The sequence below is a fragment of the Caloenas nicobarica genome, chromosome Z, assembly GCF_036013445.1.
Source record: "Caloenas nicobarica isolate bCalNic1 chromosome Z, bCalNic1.hap1, whole genome shotgun sequence".
Classification (NCBI taxonomy): domain Eukaryota; kingdom Metazoa; phylum Chordata; class Aves; order Columbiformes; family Columbidae; genus Caloenas; species Caloenas nicobarica.
The window spans coordinates 58,186,938-58,206,698 of NC_088284.1; the positions used below are offsets into that span (position 1 = coordinate 58,186,938).

General features: G+C 36.9%; 1 protein-coding gene across 1 annotated transcript in view; it reads right to left on the bottom strand.

Moving 5' to 3' along the window:
- The window catches only part of TRPM3 (transient receptor potential cation channel subfamily M member 3), a 290,416-nt gene that overhangs the window by 126,425 nt on the left and 144,230 nt on the right, over positions 1–19,761 (bottom strand). The window contains 4 exon segments of the mRNA XM_065657683.1: positions 7,303–7,427; positions 10,420–10,633; positions 17,941–18,145; positions 18,832–18,911. Coding sequence (XP_065513755.1) covers positions 7,303–7,427; positions 10,420–10,633; positions 17,941–18,145; positions 18,832–18,911 — 624 coding nt within the window.

Consider the following 19,761-nt stretch of genomic DNA (forward strand, 5'->3'; position numbering starts at 1 on the left):
AGAAAGAAAAAGAAGGTTCTTTCTCAAATGCCTGAGAATCAAATAAAATCAAATGAAAACATTTACAAGTTTTTTAAACTGATACCTGCCCCATCTCTCAACAGACAAAGGGCACAGGCCAGCAAGATCTAATATAAGAGGAATGACTTGAGTTGCCTGTTCTTTTTATGATTACAAGCTGCTGTGCAATTCAGTTCTAGTGACAGCTTGTGATTTGTTCCCAGGAACCACAGCTCAAAACCTTACACTGGTGACAGCTTGATCTGCAGTTCTAATGAGCTGTAGCACCAAAGGCTTCACACATTGACTTAGTAATGCTGCTGCAGGGCAGATTAGAAGGCTACACTTTGGTTTTGTGTCTGCTGTTTAGTTACAAGTTGAATCCTATTATTAATAAGTTTTATAGATGCGGAAATGAGAATACTATTTTTTTTCAATTGAACTGTTCACAGCATGCACAGTTCAATAGGTGAAATACTTTTTTTAGTAAAAAATTTTGTAAACCACACTGTCAGACTCTTTTCCTGATTAAAGGATAAGCAAAATCATCAGGAAGGCAAGAAAATCCTATGCTTTGAGGCTATTTCCTTGAGGTGAATTGCTTTTCTACAATGCTCAGCAGATTTTCAATTTCTCACTCTCGCAGTTCCCATTTCTTTGTTCTTTTCAATCCCTTCCATTTTACAGGCAAGTTAAAAGGCTGGGAAAACTTTGACTTTAAAGTCTTCTCATCCTCTCTCTGCATTGAGACGAGGGCATAATGTCCCCCGGCATCTTCCTCTGCAGAGCTGTAAGGAAGCATTTATGCTCAAGAGAACCCCTCTAAATATAGGTTAATGAATGTGACGGCAGCCATGCTGTGAAGCCATGCTCACACTGCATGGGCTCAGGATGTTCTTCTGTCAATAGGTGAGGAGCCGGGCTAACCACAGCAGTTGCATTTGCATCCTGAGGTGGCAAGAAAACTTGAATTAAAAGCACTGTTATTCTCTGTTTACATTCCCCGTGGGCACATGACACTCAGCATAGTGTAACTCAGCTCAGGGTAACTCACCACAGGCAACGAGCATGTGTTATGCGATCCAGCGCATGGATCTGAACAGTCCAGGTGAAATCCAAGACTTTGCAATAAACTTAGTGTGTTCCATGTAGTGATGGAAAAAGAGAGAGATATGTGCTTTGCTTCTCAAAAAGTAGCAGTTGCTGTTCAAATTAAGCTTTCTCTGCAGCCTCACTGTTCTGGGGTACACCAGGGAATAGAGTAGTTCCTGGTTTAATTTAGAGGACTCTGGAAGAATCATGGCCCAAATTCTCCATGTATGTTACAAATATGCCAGTCCCCACCTCAGCCCCATGCACACTTCCCACCTTGTCGTTTTCAATGATAACGCTGAAATCTCTTTTCCTTACACCTTTCCTTAGAGTAATTATTTCCTGACCCGACCTACGAGGGGCCTCTGATACTTTGACACTAGATAAAAGATACAGTGAAACAAACTTGTGACCTAATTATTTATGGTTATTCGTAATCTTTTTTTTGCCCAGCAATTAAATTTATTCTCAAAGAATAACATCTTTCTAGAAGGACAATTGCAAAATATCTACCAAAACCAAGTCAAAATTGGTAATGACAAATCCAATGACAATAAAGTAATATGCATTAACTAATCGGTTGCCTGAGATTTGAAACTTTTATCACTATTCTGAAACCTGCAGCAATCATAATCTTTCTGACACTGTAAAAACAGAGTATGAGAGACAGTCTCATGATACAAAATAACACTGTTATTCAGATTACTATGGAAGAATGAAAAGCAAATGTGTAGCCCGTCTTAGTCTGATGTACGTGTTGTCTGGTACACACACACAGAGCAGGTAACAAGAATGCTGGTCATTCTGACAAGACTCACCAGAATGTGTTTTAAAGACCATGGTTTAAAGTGGTGAGCTCTGGCTACATACCTATCATTTTAGACAGCTAAATGATTTTTTTTTTCATATACATGAATAGTAAGGAGACATTAATTCTAAAGTGAAGCCAGTTCTTGAGTGCACACTTCTTGTGGTTTGGATAACTTTTGGCAACCTTGGGGAGGTAGGTGGTATTCTGAAAATGAAGAGGACTTGGTACTGGCAGAGTGAAGTGCTCTATGATGAAGCATTTACTGACGAGATCAAGGAGAAGGGAGTGGGCAGGACTTGGTGTGTTGATGCACATAAACCTTCTTCAGTTAGTTCAGATGTAATATGTGGTAAACAATCCCAGTTCATTGAACTTTAGGTTTTCTTCATTAGTTATGTTTTCTGCACCTCCTGTTTGCTCCTGCTTCCTTGACTTGTCTTGTAACTAGACACTTGCCTCACCTGTGCACAGTGCCATAAAATGAATGATTCCCAAGGTCACATATCAGTCTCGTTACTAAATTCCAGCACAATACTAATCTTTCTGAAATAGTATTGGGTTATGATGTAATTGAGTTGTTAACTATTAATAATTACCTGGTGAGCCACTACAACACAGAAGGTCCCCACCTTTCCTGAAGAAGTTGCTATTGTCCAGGTTTTTGAGAAGTTCATGCGACGACTTGCCGCATGACAGGCTGTCTTCTAACTTCTCTCTTGTGACCCTGCTCTCCAAAGTTTACAGAGTCTTCCAACTTTCAAATTTCTTTCCTATTCCAACATCCAAATCAATACTGAAAAAAGCTGAAGATCTAACTGAGCAAGTAGAGCAAGACTGCAGAGTTCTGTGAATACCGTTTTAGCATCCCTGAGAAAACCTGGCTGATGACTTGTTCTTACCTCCAGTCATAGTCAGAAAATGCAGCAACTGCTATAGTATAAAAATTGGTTACTCTGCAGTCTTTTAATAAATCAGAAGAATTATCTAGAAATAGACCGAGAAAGCCAGGCTTTATTTTTTAACAAAAGAAATATTAATGGATGTTTTGATCCAACTTATGTTTTGTCCAATATAAATGTAGCTTTTATAGAGTTTTTTATATAGAAAGGGACATATTTGCTTCTTATTTTTATGATTTCAGCTGTGTAGAAGAGTAGGTTTCGAGTAGCAGTATACTCATTGAGTTTTATTAAATTAATTTTTTCTGAATATTCTGAGCAGTATAAAAGAACAGGTATCTGTTATTAGTGAAGTCTATAAAGAACATCCACAACTGGCAACAATTGTGCTTCCAACATTTGAGTTCTAGGAAGCAAAAAACCGCAATTTATTCCATAACATAGAGAGCATGAAAGGGGTTGATATATGTATTGAAAATATATATTCTATATAACATGAGACATTTAATATAATAGATGTTTACATCATACATTATATATTTGTTATATATAATATATATCTGTATATTATATTTTTATTATAGAGATACAAAACTTTCTGTGAGAAAGTTTTCTTTCTGATAACACTTTTTGCTTTTATGTAGGACTTTTATCTGTTTATGCACAAGTCTACGGAGTAGGCTTATATTTTGGGTTGTGCAGCCTGCTGCACTAAATGATAAAAGCTGGCCACTGTTGCTTCCTTGCCACTGCTAAAACCTTTCTTAAAAATAATAAGTATTCTACTTTGCTTCCAAAATTTCTGCTAAGCTTCAGTTTTGCCATAGTGTAGTTGTTGTGAGTAATCAGAAGATCAATGAAGTAATATAGGGAGAGAAACACATTATAATCCACAGCTATAACAGTACTCTAAGGGATACAAATAAAGCCCAAGCAATTTGGAGGGAATTTAGAAATTTGTCCTTATGTCAACCTCCTGGATTCACATATGGAAGGATTTTCATAGCAGGCATGGAAGAGTGGATGTTATGGGTTTTGTAATTGTTCAGCATAGCAGCACAGAAGCTCGATTTTAGTTTCAATTAGTTCAGCAAGAAAAAGCTTTTATGAGTGGGGGTTTTTTGTTGTTTTGTTGTTTTGTTTTTTTCCTCAAAACTTTGATTACTAAAAAATTCCATTTAAGTTAGTAGGTTATATGCTACAGCATCTTGACTGATCAATGACTTCTCACAGTAGGGTGAAAGTTTCTTTTTCACCGAGTTGCATAATAACAGCGTTTTTTAATTTAAGTCTCAAATACTAGCTTCTTTGGACTAAAAATGAAACTTATTTACTGATTTTATCAAGCAAAAAGAAAGTACTTAAATCAGTGTTCTCTTTGTAATCCAGGCATTGCTCCTACTGAAGTGACTAGGGATTAAACCAATGAGGACTGAACAGACTTTGAAAAGAAAGACATGCATGCTATGAAGACTCATAAAGTGCAGTCTTTTAAAAGAAGAATAGCTCTGTATGTAGGGAGAAACTGGTTTATAATCCAAGCTTTCTGCAAGACTGAGCAAGCCACCTTACTTTCTCAGTGCTTCTACCAGAAGACTGGAAATAAGGCAACTAACCACATTTCCCTTGCATGCCCTGTTTTCAAATTAGGATCTAAGCATGTTAAGACGGCCACTATTTCCTGCTATACTGCTTTTATGGTACTGGAGTAAGACACGTCTCTTTAGGGATATTTAACCATCACAATGTAACAAATGGCAAACAGCAGTAATATTTTGCTTTACTTGGTCAGTTCTCTTTACGGCTCTGAGGAAAGCCATTGGGATTCCCAGGAGCTGACTGATGCGGATGGACTGGTACATGTAATAAAGCTCCTCAGCAACGAGTTCGAGATCCATGCAGGCCAGGCAAGGGCTGGAGCATCACTAATGCGGAGACAGAGCTCTGCTGAGCTCGCCTGACTTGCCACGAGGCATGGGGAGGCAACACGCGTGGGGGCATGTCCAACAGCAACAACCGCCCCCCTGCCCTCCCCAAATCCCACGACTAAGACAATTCTCTGTATCCGTCTGATGCTGGAAGGGTATGTTTTGACAGTTCTTCAGTTCTGATCACAATTTAACTAGACACAGTGCACACAGGCATAAAGCCACATTGATACCGGAGTTCAACAGGCCTTTTACTATTGGTTGACTTTTTTCACCCCTGCATAATCCTTTGTGGCCTTTGTTTCTTGCTTAATGATGATTAATTTTACACGCTTATGGTACTATTTATATTTCCCCTTCTCGGTTCATTTCACAGCATTCACCTCTAATGAGCCAGTCAATATAGTACACTTTGATTTCAGAAAGCTTTCAAAAAGCTTCCTCACCAAATGCTTCTAAAGAAACTGCACACACTGGATAAGAGGGAAAGTCCTTTGAGGGATTAGTAACTTAGTAACTGGGAAAAGCTGGGGGGAAGGGAGGGAAAACGGTTAGAAGGAAAAATTAATTTTCGCAAAGACTGAGTCTTACTAAGTAGATTTAGTGACATAAGTGGCCTACCTCAAGCTGGGTCATGTTCTGTTCAACACAGTTGTAAGAGATTTGGGGTTAATAAGAGAGTAGAAAGCTTACAGATATTTCAGGGGACTATGAAGAGTTAAGGAAAGTCTTCATAAGGCAGTCTGACTAGGCGATAAAATGGAAGATGAAATTCAATATCGGTAAGCATAAAGCAATATCATTACACGTGCATTAGAGATGCTTCAAGATTGCATCATGCCACGGATCAGTCATTTAATGAAAATATTATGGGCCAGGAGGTTCAGAGGAAAAGTTTCAACTTTGTGTATCACAGATACATTTTGGAACTACTCTTGTCCTTAGTGGTGACCCTGTAATTGTAATCCTCCTGACAGAATTGTGGCTGCATTAATGGAAGACTTTACCAAATTTGTTTTGTTTATGGTTTTATAAACTTTTGTCACTTTCCATCTGATGATCTCACTAAGTATTAACGTTTTTTGATCTACCAGAAATAATTTTTTTTTTAGAACAACTTCTGGTTTCCTGTTACTTTGGAAGGATATTTACAGGCAAACACCTCTTAAAGAAGTCAGAAATTGGGGGGGCTGTTCCATTTGGCTGAAACACCTGGGAAATCAACTTCTTTCTTCAGCTGCTTTTGTAAAAGAAGACTCCAGAGCCCCTTTAACAGCTGTTGACTAGCTGGGAACATAGGTAGCTTTACTCAGGTAGAAATAACTAATGGAGGAATAACGATGTCCCAAAATTCACAACTAATGTGATCTCTTTTCTTGCCTTCTGTCTTCTTGCAGTGCTTCCAGAGCTACATGCATAGTCATTAAAGATTGTTTATTTGATACTGATGTGTACGTTACACTCTATAACAAGACGCACCTCATCTTTATGATTAGCTATTTCTGCTAGTCACTTTTCACACTGCATCTCAGAAGAGTTAATTAGTGACTCAGAATTACTGCTGAGGATTCCCATCCTGCTTGTTTGCATATATTGATAAATCTATTATACAGTGCTGGTGATATTAGAGCACAAAACCCTATGCTAATACAATTCTCTCTAATGGCTATACTTTAATAGTGAACTGCAATGAATTCCAGTTGGATCAATTCTCATTGTAATTCCTTCTGAACTAACTTATAATTGAATCTTCTTCCTCTCCCCATCTTGCTAATGGATGAACATACAGAGAAGAATGGTTTAGAGTAATGTAGACAAAGAAAATGTTCATTGTGCAGAATGAAGACTATCTCCTCTTTACCCAAAGCTAGCTGCCACTACTCAAGTAGGTTGCTTGGGAATAAACCAGAGGTGAAGAAAAATGAAACGGGCACAGAAAAGCTTCAGGTAATAAATAACCAGTGTAAGTAAACTATTAATGTATTTAAAATTGTGGACTAAATCTTTCTGAGTGACTGTATCCATTTAAAATAAGGATGATGTGAAAGAGCACAAGAAACACCAACTCTGCCCTTCAGCAGGTGACTGAAGTAATGATTCTTTGAGGTCTGACCTCATGCCCAATACATTTATAAGACTCTTCACAACTGCAGTAATAAAAATGTATAGGATGGAACACATTACAAGAGAGACAGTCTGCAATCCTGAATTTAACCAATACATCATAATATTGTTTCAAAATAGATCAGACTTCAAGTTTTGCAATCAGTGTTTTCTTAGGCACTTTTCAGGGTTCATAGTGTTTTAAGTATGAAACTTTAATATGTTTCCAAGAATAGCATTTAATGAAATGTCTTTGTAATTTATTTTTAAGGAATGTACAGTGCTGGAATTTTTATTGTTGCCACATCAAAACTGCTGTCAGCCATAATGGAAAACCTGTGTATGTATTGATTTTTTGCTGCAGACATTAATTCTATGAGGAACTGTTAAGTGAAGGATGGAGAGGAAATGAAAAATAACTGGAAGATAGATATATGTGTACATATATATATGTCCATATAGGGCTTACATCTTTGCCAATCAGATCCTCTTGATTTTCCACAATCCCCCAGGGAGCTATACCAATGGTGCAGATCTTCCCTCGAGATTTTGAGGCATGATCTTTCAGTGCATCTCCAACATGCCGAATGACTCCTGGGAAAGAAACAGCATAAAATAGAAATTAGTAATTATGTCCTTTTCATTCACTATTTGTATGGATTTAGTATAGAATTCTTTTTTAGGGAGCACCTATGCACATACAATTAAGTAAAGCTATGAATATATACCTACTTATTATTACAGGAATACTGCAAGTCCATTTTATCTAACCTAAAAAGTATTAAATGAAGTAGCAAGAAAAAAATTGAACAGCTCTAGAAATAAGAATGCAAATGTTGACAGCTGACTGTAACTTGTTTATCTGCACTTGTGTTCACAAACATGTGCATGCAAGCATTTGTGTTGTTCCCAAATGGAGGAAGAAGCACAGGAATTAAACTCCCATTCCAAAACCCTCCCAAAAGTGTAGCTCACACACAAATGTCCCCTTCTGTCTGAATAAAGGATGGAAATGTGAAAATATCGTCACACTACTCTGTGGTGAATTATTCTACTGTTCTTTCCAAACAAACTCAGTCACCTGAGATAACTTCCAGTGGAGTATTAGAAAACCCCCAGGGGATCAGTGAGAAAACAGAAATTAGCACAGAGAGAATAACTGCTTCCCAGCTCTCTTCCAAGTGCTTTCTGATAATGCTCCTTGCACGCTTTAAGGCAGCTTTGTCAGTCTTTCAGTGCTACCTCTGTGCAGAGGACAAGTGCTGTTCCTCCTTCTTTTTCATAAAATATTTTTTTTACCTGTGATCAATAACTGTTTTTGTGATGCGGCTGCACTGAAGCAGACCTGTGGATTTGCTGTGGATGTTATCTGTTACTCAGTTTCTGTGTTTGCTTCTTGTTCAAATCGCACAATTTCAAGATGACTGGATTGGAATTACAACAGTCACACAACGGATGTGATTTTAGTCATAGTATTTCTGTACTGTAAATTAAACATGTAAGAAAAAACCCCACAACATAACCAATAAGTCCTGGAGTCTAATTTCCTTTCTGAGGTGGAAAAGGGGAAACCCCCCCCCCCCCCAACCTGTATCTGCAATCAGCTATGCATTCAGCTATGATCCAGTGACCCAAAGAATCAAAGCAGAAAGTCTGTCCAGACTGCAAATACTTCTGCTGTTTAGAAAAATCAAATTTCAGCATGACATGACTATTCAGAACAACTTAAGTCTTTTAACAGTCATGGTTATAGCCAGGTATGCACCATCCCTGTCACATCACTGAATCTCAGTCCAACAGCAGTATTTAAGGAGTTTTCAATTATACTCTTCTTTAGGAGAAATCTGATTTTAAAATCCATCATCAACAGAACAGACTGTACTCAGAAATTATCAGTTTGTACCATTTCACATAGAGATAAAACACTTAATTTTCACCTACACAGTTTGAAAACCTAGCCCGAAGCAATCAACTTTTTTGCTCCAGAAATGAAACACAGCAGTAAGAGGTAACTGATAATGCAGAACTGCTGCTGGAATTATGTTTTTAAAACAAGACACAGCAATTTGAACTTCATTGTTTTGTCTAGGTAATTTTTTATTACAGGAGAAAAAAATCTTTTTAAACAGTAATTGTGTTGACTTTCCTACCTCATTTGTATTGTTTTGGCATTTGCAACTATGATGATTTGAAAAATCATATGAAGTAGTTGTGCATTTGCCAAATGCAAATGTTATAGTCAATCGCTGTTTACAAAATTTCTGCAGTTTGATTTCTACAGCTCCTGTGGTAATCCTCTCCAGTGAGCATACAATATCCAGAGTTTTCTAATGTGCTTTTAACTTAAAATTTATATCTGTCCTTGCCATTGTCGCTACAAGAGTATCTGGCAACTAACATAATTATTGACCTTGCAGTACATAGGTCAACATTTAACCTGATTTTCTTCCTTGTTCTGCAGAGATGTGGGGGATATTACATACATATGAGCCTGTTTATTTACCTGTCTAACACGCTAGAATCTACGCCTCTTCTTTGCTATTTGTATTGCTGCACTGATAAAACTGAATATTGCTTTAAATTTGATGTGTTCTGGACACTAAAAAGCCCAAGACTCCTATTAAGCATTCATATTCAAATATGTAGGAGTTAATTCACAACGCACTAAAATTAATGCAAGATAGAGTGATTACAATGTTATCCATAGATAGTAAGAGGATACGCTCCGTGAGATTACTAAAGTAATAAATTATAGCTTTGGTACTGCAGCAAATGAGAATGACATGAGAATTTACAAGAACATGTCCTAGCTCAAAACTTTTTGCGTTTATCTCTAGCAGAACTCTTTGACTTTCCCCTGACTCTTTCCTCCTTTCTGCCTCCTTCAAGGAAGGTAACTGGGAAGCCACTGCTCAACCTTTTCTATGTGGGCAACTATGTTTTGCAGCTTATTCCCCAAATCTGCATGCTATCTCCTAGCTGAGCTGGGCGAGCTGATCTCTGGAGTCATTAGGACACCCATATGGTATTTTACAGACGTTCTTAACTTTGAATAGAAATGGCAATGTTATCACTCTTGCTGCAGAGGTATAGAATTATGTCAAGCTGCTTACAAGCAAGTAAAAAGTGACACTTACTCACAAAGTTTTCTACTACATTCACAAAACAGGTCTTTTTTCCTCTCATACTTCAAGACTTCTTATAACATAAAATAAATTTATTTTCTGGATGAAAATGTTTTCCCTTTTATGTAATAAACGTTTGACTTCTTCAGTTTCTGGTTAGTAGTCCCTCCCTGTAGCTTAGTGTTGATCTCATAAAGTCTTCACTGGCAATATACTAATATAATTGCCTCACAGGAGGCTTTATTTTCAGTTCCCCAGTGTGATTTTCATGCTTTAGTAAGCCTTTTATTCCATGGTAGCTGCCAGGCTGCTATGAACTTGGTATTTTCTTGTTTGCACACAGTACAGCCAACACTAATAAAATGAAACATGGCATTGCTTCTTAATCTCATCATTTCTATTTTTTTCTGAGATAAAATCTCCTAGATGCCACTGTGCTTTCATTGCAATGTTGCTGTTACCTGTGTTTACTCCTCCAGTGAATATCCATGCTCCAGTTGTCATAGCAGCCTTAATGAGGCCTTTTCCAAAGACTTGCTTGAGTTTTGGCTGAAGTTCAAAATTCTGAAGGCCCCCATGCACAGAGATGAGAAGTTTAGGGAGCTCAAGCTGCCACTCTTTGGTCATCAGATGCAGAAGAAGGTCAGGCTTTGTGTCAAAAGACACACGTACATACTGCAGAAATAAGGGCGGTAGTAGAGAAAAAAACATTGGTTATACTCAGTTGTCCCTAACACATAAGATCTATGCCCAACAGACCACTGAAAAAGGAAGCCTTTGTGACAAAAGCACTAATTGCTAACTCGATGATTTTTCAGAAGTTAGGAAACTAGAAATAATAGAACAGTTGCAATTCACAGGCTGGAAAATTTTCCTTTATTTAGGAAATTAAGACATTAATTGTTTCAATATGGTTAGCAATGCTTAAAAGATAAATGTCTTTAATTAATGGATGCAAAAACTGAGGTGAAAATTGAAGTGGTCTGCCAAAGATGACCTAGGTAGTCAGGGTCACAACTGTGTGACCCTCTCAAAAGGTAGGAAATAACAGAAACAAGCTTGGTTGTTCATGTACAGACAAGTTCAAACTAAGCAAGACTACTAAACAGGTACTTCTCAGATGAATGAATGCTAACTTTGGACTTACAGACTCATTTGTATAGATCCCAGAATTTGCCAAACAAGGCCCAGGACCCAAAAAGCGCTTTGAAACACTTTTACACATTTCCAATTCTTGGCTCTTCTGTGCTACATCTGCAGCATTTTGCCTCAAGGGAGACCATGCCTGTCTGTGTGTGCTCAAAAATAACAACTGTCTTTAACATTTCTATAGCAGTACCATGCTCTTTCTGTCGTTGATGTATGAAGGGTTTCATAAAGCCCATGACAAGGCAGATGACAATTTTTTTAATCCTAGTTGCATTACAGAAACAGGCCGTAAGAGGATAGAATTCTTTCTATAGCTGGTAAGATTTGGAAGGACTCTATTATTTGAATAAAAGAGGTTATAAAAAGCCCCTCATCTATGCAACTTCTGACTGAATCAATGCCTATAGAATTACTTCAGGAGTCTTTCCCTTGAGAGGTTGTCAGCACAATCATCACGTTTATCACACAGACATGTTTTCTTCCAGCCAGAGGAATGCCTAGTTCTAACTTTTTATTGTAACATGTCAGGTAGTATAATATTCACACATACTATGTAATAATTTTGTCCTTTTTGAACATGTCTAATCAGTATTTCTTCACAAAAGACTTCCTTTTTTTAAGTGGATTTTATGACAGTAAAGTGGACTCCTTGCTAGAGAAGAAGAAATAAGGACTTGACTTTTTCCAGAAGAAATTGCTAAGAGACAGGTTTCTTTGCAAGAATGGGTTCTTTTAGTGAATAGTGAACATACAATCTGGAAGCAGAAACCCACTTGGGCAAATAGTCACAGGGCAACAAGGGGAGCACAGCCAAACCTAAAACTGAGCAAACACTTGGGAACGCACATTCACCCCAGTGCATCAGTGATGTTCTCTGCAGCAGCCAGCCAGATTCATGACAGATGATGGACAAATAATATACAATATTCATGTCTCACAAGAGCGTAACCTGCCCTTGAGCTTATATACACATGAACTGCATCCTCAGTAGCTACCTATTCACTTTTCTGCATGGGAGCTGAGAAAATCTTTCACGATACATAACCCCACTGACCAGATGGCGAAACTAATAATTTTGATTAGGATTCAAGGGTTGTCAAAGTTTCAGCACACCAGAGGGGTTCTAAGGAGACTGATCCTTATTCCCTTTGTTCTATCCTTAGGGAGACCTGAGGTTGCAACAGGCAATGACTTGTTAACGCTACAGGCACTGATAGACAGATCACATCCTTCAGAGGATCTACACAAAATCTCTGCTGGTCCCAGTATGGAGATTATGTTTGAGATCACTGGTACTTTACTCTCTTTTTTGGTGAAGACAGACTGGGAGCTTTAGGAAGATAATTAAAGTTAAATCATATTAGTAACGGCCATACGAATTTACTGAAAACAGAGGCTGCTGCATCATCCGGGATGATATTAAGATGAAGGCACAAGTGGCATCAGATGTGTATTATCTAATCCAGCCACTGTTTTTTTCGATTCTCTAGTACTGTTTTATACCCCAGAATGTGTGACTTCATTGTCCTAGCCTTCTTAAGATTATGCATTAATTGGCAAAAATCTGTTCCACTTTCTTATCCAGTATGACCTCTGAATTTCAATAAATATAAATCTATATAGTGAATCACAAAGTTAGAAGAAATATTTTCTTACATTTATTTGAAATGTAGACATCTTTTATTGCAAACAACTGATTTCTCTTTATATGGCAGACTAAACCCCTCTATACTTACGATAAGAATTCATTTTACTTTATAAAGAGGAAATTAAAGCAAAAAAAAATATTGAAAGTTTTTAAATGTAAATTAAAATCTAAATCATCATGGATAAGCTTTACTTTTTTAGAACTAACTTGAGAAGGGCAAAGCTGCCAAATATTGTGATTTTTCTTCTGTGCATAGACCTCAATTTTTATGATTGTCTCTTTCATTTTTGCTCTTACAGAGACAATTCTTCAGTTTGGTATGCCTGGGATTGGTATTTAGCCATTACTTAATATGTTAACTACTAAGTACAAGAAAATTCTTTTGTCATCATATTCACAGTGTGCATTAAGTTATGAATAAACACTTCAAAGGCAACTTTCGTCTGTATTAAAAATTTATTTCTTTCAATCTTGTAGCAGAATACTTGGCCTTTTCAGCTTTTGTTTAGAATCTTAATGAGTATTTATGCCATTCCTGAATTATCTTGCTAGAGCCTCCAGAGGCAGATTTAAAATTTAAATGTAAATGTAAGCTAAACCACTGCTCTATTACACTGAAATTCCATGTCTGGTGTATCTGTCACCTGTAGAAATGATCAGTTCTAATGACAGATGATTTAATCCCTTTTTTATGGGAGTAGTGTACGGATAGGATGCAAGAATACAGTTATGTGTCAGAAAAGCAGGGCAAGATAGGAACTGAAAGTACAGTTTTGAACTACAAAACACATGGACTGACCTAACTGATGTCAGCATAATACTGTGAAATGATAAATCACCAATTTCAAGCCATCATGCCCATTTGATCCCTAAACTAGCACAGAAGTAGTCAACAAAGGTGCCATTTGATGCCAATAGTTGTTTCACTTTTTTATCAAGTGGTTTCCTAAAAAATAACTTCCCATCATCAGTCAAATAGACACTTGCAAGTTGAGTGGTAAAATCAGTGCGCTGTTACTGAAGCACAGTTGTCCCATTAAAGTATATGGTGAATGATTGCAGATGAGAGTCTCAGTGAATAAAATAGAAAGATTCAGAATTTTATTGTATTTCTTCAAATAAAATATCTTCAGAGAACATTTTTTGATCTTTAGTCTAACGTTGCTCCTTTGTTTCTCTTTGATGCATGCAGGTACTGGGTGGCTATTTCATGTACCTTAAATAGGATTCCATCACTGCAGACACTTCTTCAAGCTACAGGCTGATTCCCTCAAAGTATGATCTTGACTTAAAAAATAGGCCTGATGTAGTTCTCTCTGAATTCAACAGAAAAACTGTCACTTAGGCTGGAACCAGAATAGTTCTATTCTGAAATTTTTCAGAATATTGCTCATAGTTGGAATGGAATCACCCACATTAGCTTGATAATTGCTCTAAGGGTTTGGTTAATAAATTTCCAGTACACAGTTAGATGAGCTCATGCATATTATTTCTTAAACTACTAAGAGCCAACTGATATAAGCAGATCACGTTTCATTAATTTTCCTTTTTTTTAATGCACCGATTTATTGCAAAAAGTGTTAATGAAGTTTACAGATATCCACATCCTTCTGAGATATTTTACAGTTGTCAAAACTGAAAATCTGCCATAAAAACAATGTAAATGTGAACAGCAAAACTATTAAATGTGTTTCTTAAACATTAATGAGATGAGCCACCTGTAGAGAAAACATGAGATTGGTAGACATCTAAAACCCACAATGCTGTTGCAGGATCATCTGTGGTTACACAGAGACTGAAAGAAAGGCCTCTCTAGTAACTGATCTCATTAACCTATGTTATCTAATCTCAGCTATATGTTTCCATATAATCTGCTGCATCCTCAGTTATTCACATTATTGATTTAAGTACCTTAGTGCATCCCCACTTAAGAGACTCTAACAACTCAATAGTATTAGCAAAATTCATGCTGTTTGAGAATTTTTGTTCTATGTGGTTGTGGAAATAAAATTAATGTCACGGCCAGTACAATTGCCAATAGGTAAACCTACATTGTCTTTTCTGTTTTGTTCTAAATCCATGTGTTCTATCATAATTTCAGCATAATTTTCATTGTCACAGCTAAAGGTGCCACTGTTAATTGCCTGGTGGCAACTGATATAAAGTTATATCACTGCATTTCTGGCTTGCAAATATACACGCAAGGTATACATACATTTACTATCAAATTTGTGTATATATTATTGAAATCTAATGCTGTTACTTTCAATGGAGGAAATAATTATTTGTCAGTCTTACACACACTAATCTGTTCCACTAATTAACTACCCATTTCCCAATTATAAATCTGAGGTTATGGTTTCCATTAATAAATTCCATCTCATCCCTTGTAGCCCGATTCAGAAATATTCACCAGTTTTACTGTTAGCATAGACCAAGATAATGCTACTCAGTTTTCTGTTTCCCTTGTTTAATAACTTGAGCACCCATTTCAGCAAATAAACTAAGGAACATGTGGTGAATTTTATGCCAAATTCTTCCCCCGAGGCTTTTCTTGATGTTGGTTAGCTTGCTAAATCTTGCTGCTTTAAAGGATTATTCTATGAGCCAATAGGCACAATATTAACCTACTATGACTGTCAGCAAAAATCAGCTTGTATGTTACAGTGATATTTGACATCCAGTACCTAGACATGGACTAAGTTGATGTTGCAGTTTCCCTGCTTTTGGGTTTGAAAGTATATTGTCTGAACAAGAATGTTTCCAAGGATTATTATGTACTTATTCCTTTTTCCAAGCCTTATTTTTCAAGATAATCTAAATGCTCTTTTTCTCTACTTCCCTGCTGGCAAAATAGATTGGTTGCTTTGACTGAGCAAACTCTTGGTTTTCACAGAAGGCTTTTGATTTTGTAAGTTTTCTTTATTATGGGAAAGATCTTGTACCTGGTAAATTCAGAGACAGGAGTTTCATTCTTTCTATTAGTAAAACTGAAACAACTACTTAGGCAGCTCTTTGGCTATAATCTACCCTAAAATAATGTTTGGGAATGGAAATATCACCATAAGGACACCTGCATTGTGCTTTCAGTGGAAACACCATAGTATAACAAAGGTCTTTATTTTGTCTCCATTAAAAAAATGCACTATTACTAGTTATACAAACCTTATTTTTGTTTTGGTCATATGAAAGATGTTTTTCTCATTGGTGGTTAACCAAGCAGGATACCCATTAAAGAGATGTTTAGTGAATTGTTTAATTTGAAGCACTTTTCCAACTAGTGGGATGATTATATTTCTGGAACTTTCATAGACTTATTTAATCCATGAAGACTTTGGTTGTCCCCATGTTTCAAGCAGAGTTTAACAACTATTAATAGATGGGTTATGAAACTATCAAAATAATTCCAGAGCTTTTCCAGCAAAAAATATTTTGTCTGTATTAATCGCTAAGTTTCAACTTGTTCTTTAGGTCTCTCAGATTTTTAATATCTTCTTGTGTTCTTTTTTCCTAAATTCTTCATGGTTTCAATCCTGACTGCACTCTGCGGCAAGACTTTTCTTTCCTTCATCTTGACTTCCAGTTTTATCTCCACAGTTTCACTTCAAGTATATTTCTCTGAGCACACAGCGTATACCTTGAGGCATCTCCTGTTCTCTTACGGCACTATGCCGTGACACTAGAATCCCAACAAAGACCAGAAACTCTCTAGAGACACTGGAATCAACAGCTTCCCTAAACATTTCATCATTTCTTGGCTGACCCAGACTACTTTTGTCTGAGCAGTTTGTTGCTTTATAGTGATCTTCAAGGACACCATTCAAAAAGCTCTAGTGAATACCCTTTCTCATAGAGGCAGATTTAATGTGGAGTATCCATATAAGGTTAAGAGCATCGTGGTTACTATGTCTCTGAATCTTCCTCAGTTTTGGTCAAAAGCATTCTGTTTTGTTCCCACTCCGCGTGAAGACACCAACAGCATGGTTTGGTTTAATTTCAGTGCTGAGAGAGGTGTCAATTTGTTCACACTAAACAAATGCTATTTATCGAATCAGAGTCTCTCTCTAGAAATGGCCTTACAGATTTTTAGGTGATTGGTTACCAACTGAACATAAGGTGTCTGTGATGCTCCCAGAGAAATGACCCCATTTCTATCTATTTTTGGTGCAACAGTGTTTCCTGGTTTCTATCAAAGAAAGCCACCCATCTGGGTGAACAGAACCATGCACTCAAGTAATCATTCCACTCCAGCACCTACGTATCCGAGGAAAATATCTGGCTCTTGCTAGCATAGTACTTGAGCTCTTAATTGTCTCTAATCCATCTAGTACTACCACAGACGTGAGAGACCTGTTGAGAAGAATTCAGGCAAAGGAAATGGTACAGGGTTGCTGGGTAGGTGATTCTGCAGAGCACCCAGGCGTTCTGCTTCTGCCCTCACTGCTGCCCAAAGCAGTGTCGTGGCCACGATGTGCTAGGTACGCTCTCATCTTTCATTCTCAATGTCCCAGGTTCTGCAGTTTAGACAGAGCCAGAGAGAGTCTTCCTTCCATGTAATGCCACATAGAAGAAACATATGCATGGGTTAGTGTGGGTACTGGAAACATCTCTCCAACTTAGTGGAGCAATGCCTTTGCATTAATATACTTTGGTATTGCTCCATATAATTGTATTACGTTTAAGTGACTTGTTCAAGGAAACTGTGACAAAATATGGATTTCCCAGTTCCTAGCTTTAGACACTTACTGGGCCTCTTATTTCATTGTAAGATGAACCAATAAGTTTAACTGGTTTATCCTCCGATATATGTCTGGAGGAATACGAAAAGAAATTTGGTACATTTCAAATTCATTCGCCTGGTAGACATGTCCAGGAATAGTAAACCATAGTTGAATTCTAAATTTATGCCAAAAAAGAGGGATGGCAAGCCACTGGAAGAAAATAGAGACAGCAACCCATCAGTATGTCTTCAGTCTTCATAAAGGTAGTCCTTTTAAAGATGCACTCCAGCTTTTACAGTTAATTCTGTTCGCCAATTCTTTGGTACATGATACATAAAAACATCTGGTACGGTCTTACACTAAATAATACTTTAAAACTAAGTTAAGAGACAATGCTGTTTATTCTTTGTGAATGCCTTTTTTAAGCTAGCAGCATTATTTATCTAAGAAAAAAACATGGTTACCATGGCTTTATTGGAGTGACCTCCTCCTTGGAACTCAATGGTTCCAAAAGCGTCCGTCGGGCTGAGCTGCGTGTGCTTGCTGATGGACCACTTCTCTGACTGGATGTCATTGCGAGTAAGCCTGCTTTCATTTTTCTCATTCTGAATAATGGAGATACTTGGAGTCAGTCCAACATGTTGACCTATTAGACGCCCACAGCAACACCTATGACATTAAACAAGCAGAAAACTTGAGTCACGTGTCCGTATAAATGGAACAGGGAAACAAACCATCTTAAATGAACCACAAATCCTCAAAAAGCAAGCAAAACCCCCACCCTTTTCAACTCTGCTGACCATTTTTCTGCTATCTGAAGCCTCTATTTGTGGAAGCAACATAGTACAGATATAACTTTTTTTTCTATGATCTTGTTTACTTTGGACTCTCCTATATTTCAATAAAATCATGCTTTGTTCTAAATACGTACAAAACGAAGTTAAAGACCATTTTCTACTGCTATCAGATGACAGTAGGCCAAATAATCAGCTTTTGCACGGACCACCACATACTTTAAATTGCTGGTTCACTACAATTATTTTCTTTTGACAGTATTGTGTGTCATGCATTCAATTTAGGTAAATATTTAAGGCACTGAATATTTAACAAAGAAGAAAAAGAAATTAAATATAGATGCTGATCCACCTTTTTTTTATTTTTTTAAATGAAATAAATTTTGAAATGTAAACAAATAGTGTCCACAGGAATCCATCTCTCCAGATGTAATTCAATCACCTTTTGACCAAATAAGTCTTTACGAACTAGGTATATCCATATACATACATACATATACATACAATTCAACATTTTCTTGCAAATGGCTTGCATTTTTTAAACAAGTAGCATGCAATTACCTATGGGGGTCTTTGGTGCTGGGTATGATATGAACACATTCTCTCTTGTAAAATGCTCTTTCTATCCATGACTTCTGTGCCTAAAAAAACAGAAAGGAAATGATGTGATTTGTGTTTGCTTATTAAACACAACTTATAGTACAACTGATGAGAAACTTCAAGCATAAAAGAAACTTCACTGATTTTGCAGATATGCAGTGCACATTTTGCAGAGTATTTCCTGTTAGAACTATGGTTCCCTTCCAGAGCTAAGCACCCAATGCAAACTCTTAAGATTGTTTTCATATTCACAAGCCAGATGACTTTGATATGTCATCTCTATTCTCATAGCAGGAATCACTGGAGAAGAATTAATTCAAACTGCAAATCTTTCTGCATTGTAGGGAAAAAACACACTTATTCATTAAAAATACTTAAAAAAACCTTTTTTCTATTTTAGTGATACAACTAATTTAGTTCTAATTAAAAAAGTAATCTCAGAAACTAGAAAATATCTCACCATAAAACTTACAACAACATGATTCAACTGCAATTTTTCCTACAAGTACTGAGAGTGCTGTTTAACATGGAGCCAGAAAATACAGATTTATATGTGGACATCTTAATGAAATTAAAAACAAAAAAAAAGGAAGATCTGTTTCTGAAATGAGACACAAAAAACTTTGATATATTAAGAGTCAGATGATGAGATGATGTAGCCTCTAAAACTGACAAGCTATGCCGTACATATTTACAGGAAAGGAAGTAATTTTTTCAGAGTAGTCTTTAATTTTCAGATGCACAAGAGATCTTCGTAAAAAGAAAGATAGAGTAGTAGGAAAGAAGACAAACCAATCCAAAACAACAACAACAACAAAACAAACAAGAGACTTTCAGCGTTCTGAAATATTTTTAATTATCTAGACAGTCCTCGCTCCATATCACAAGAAT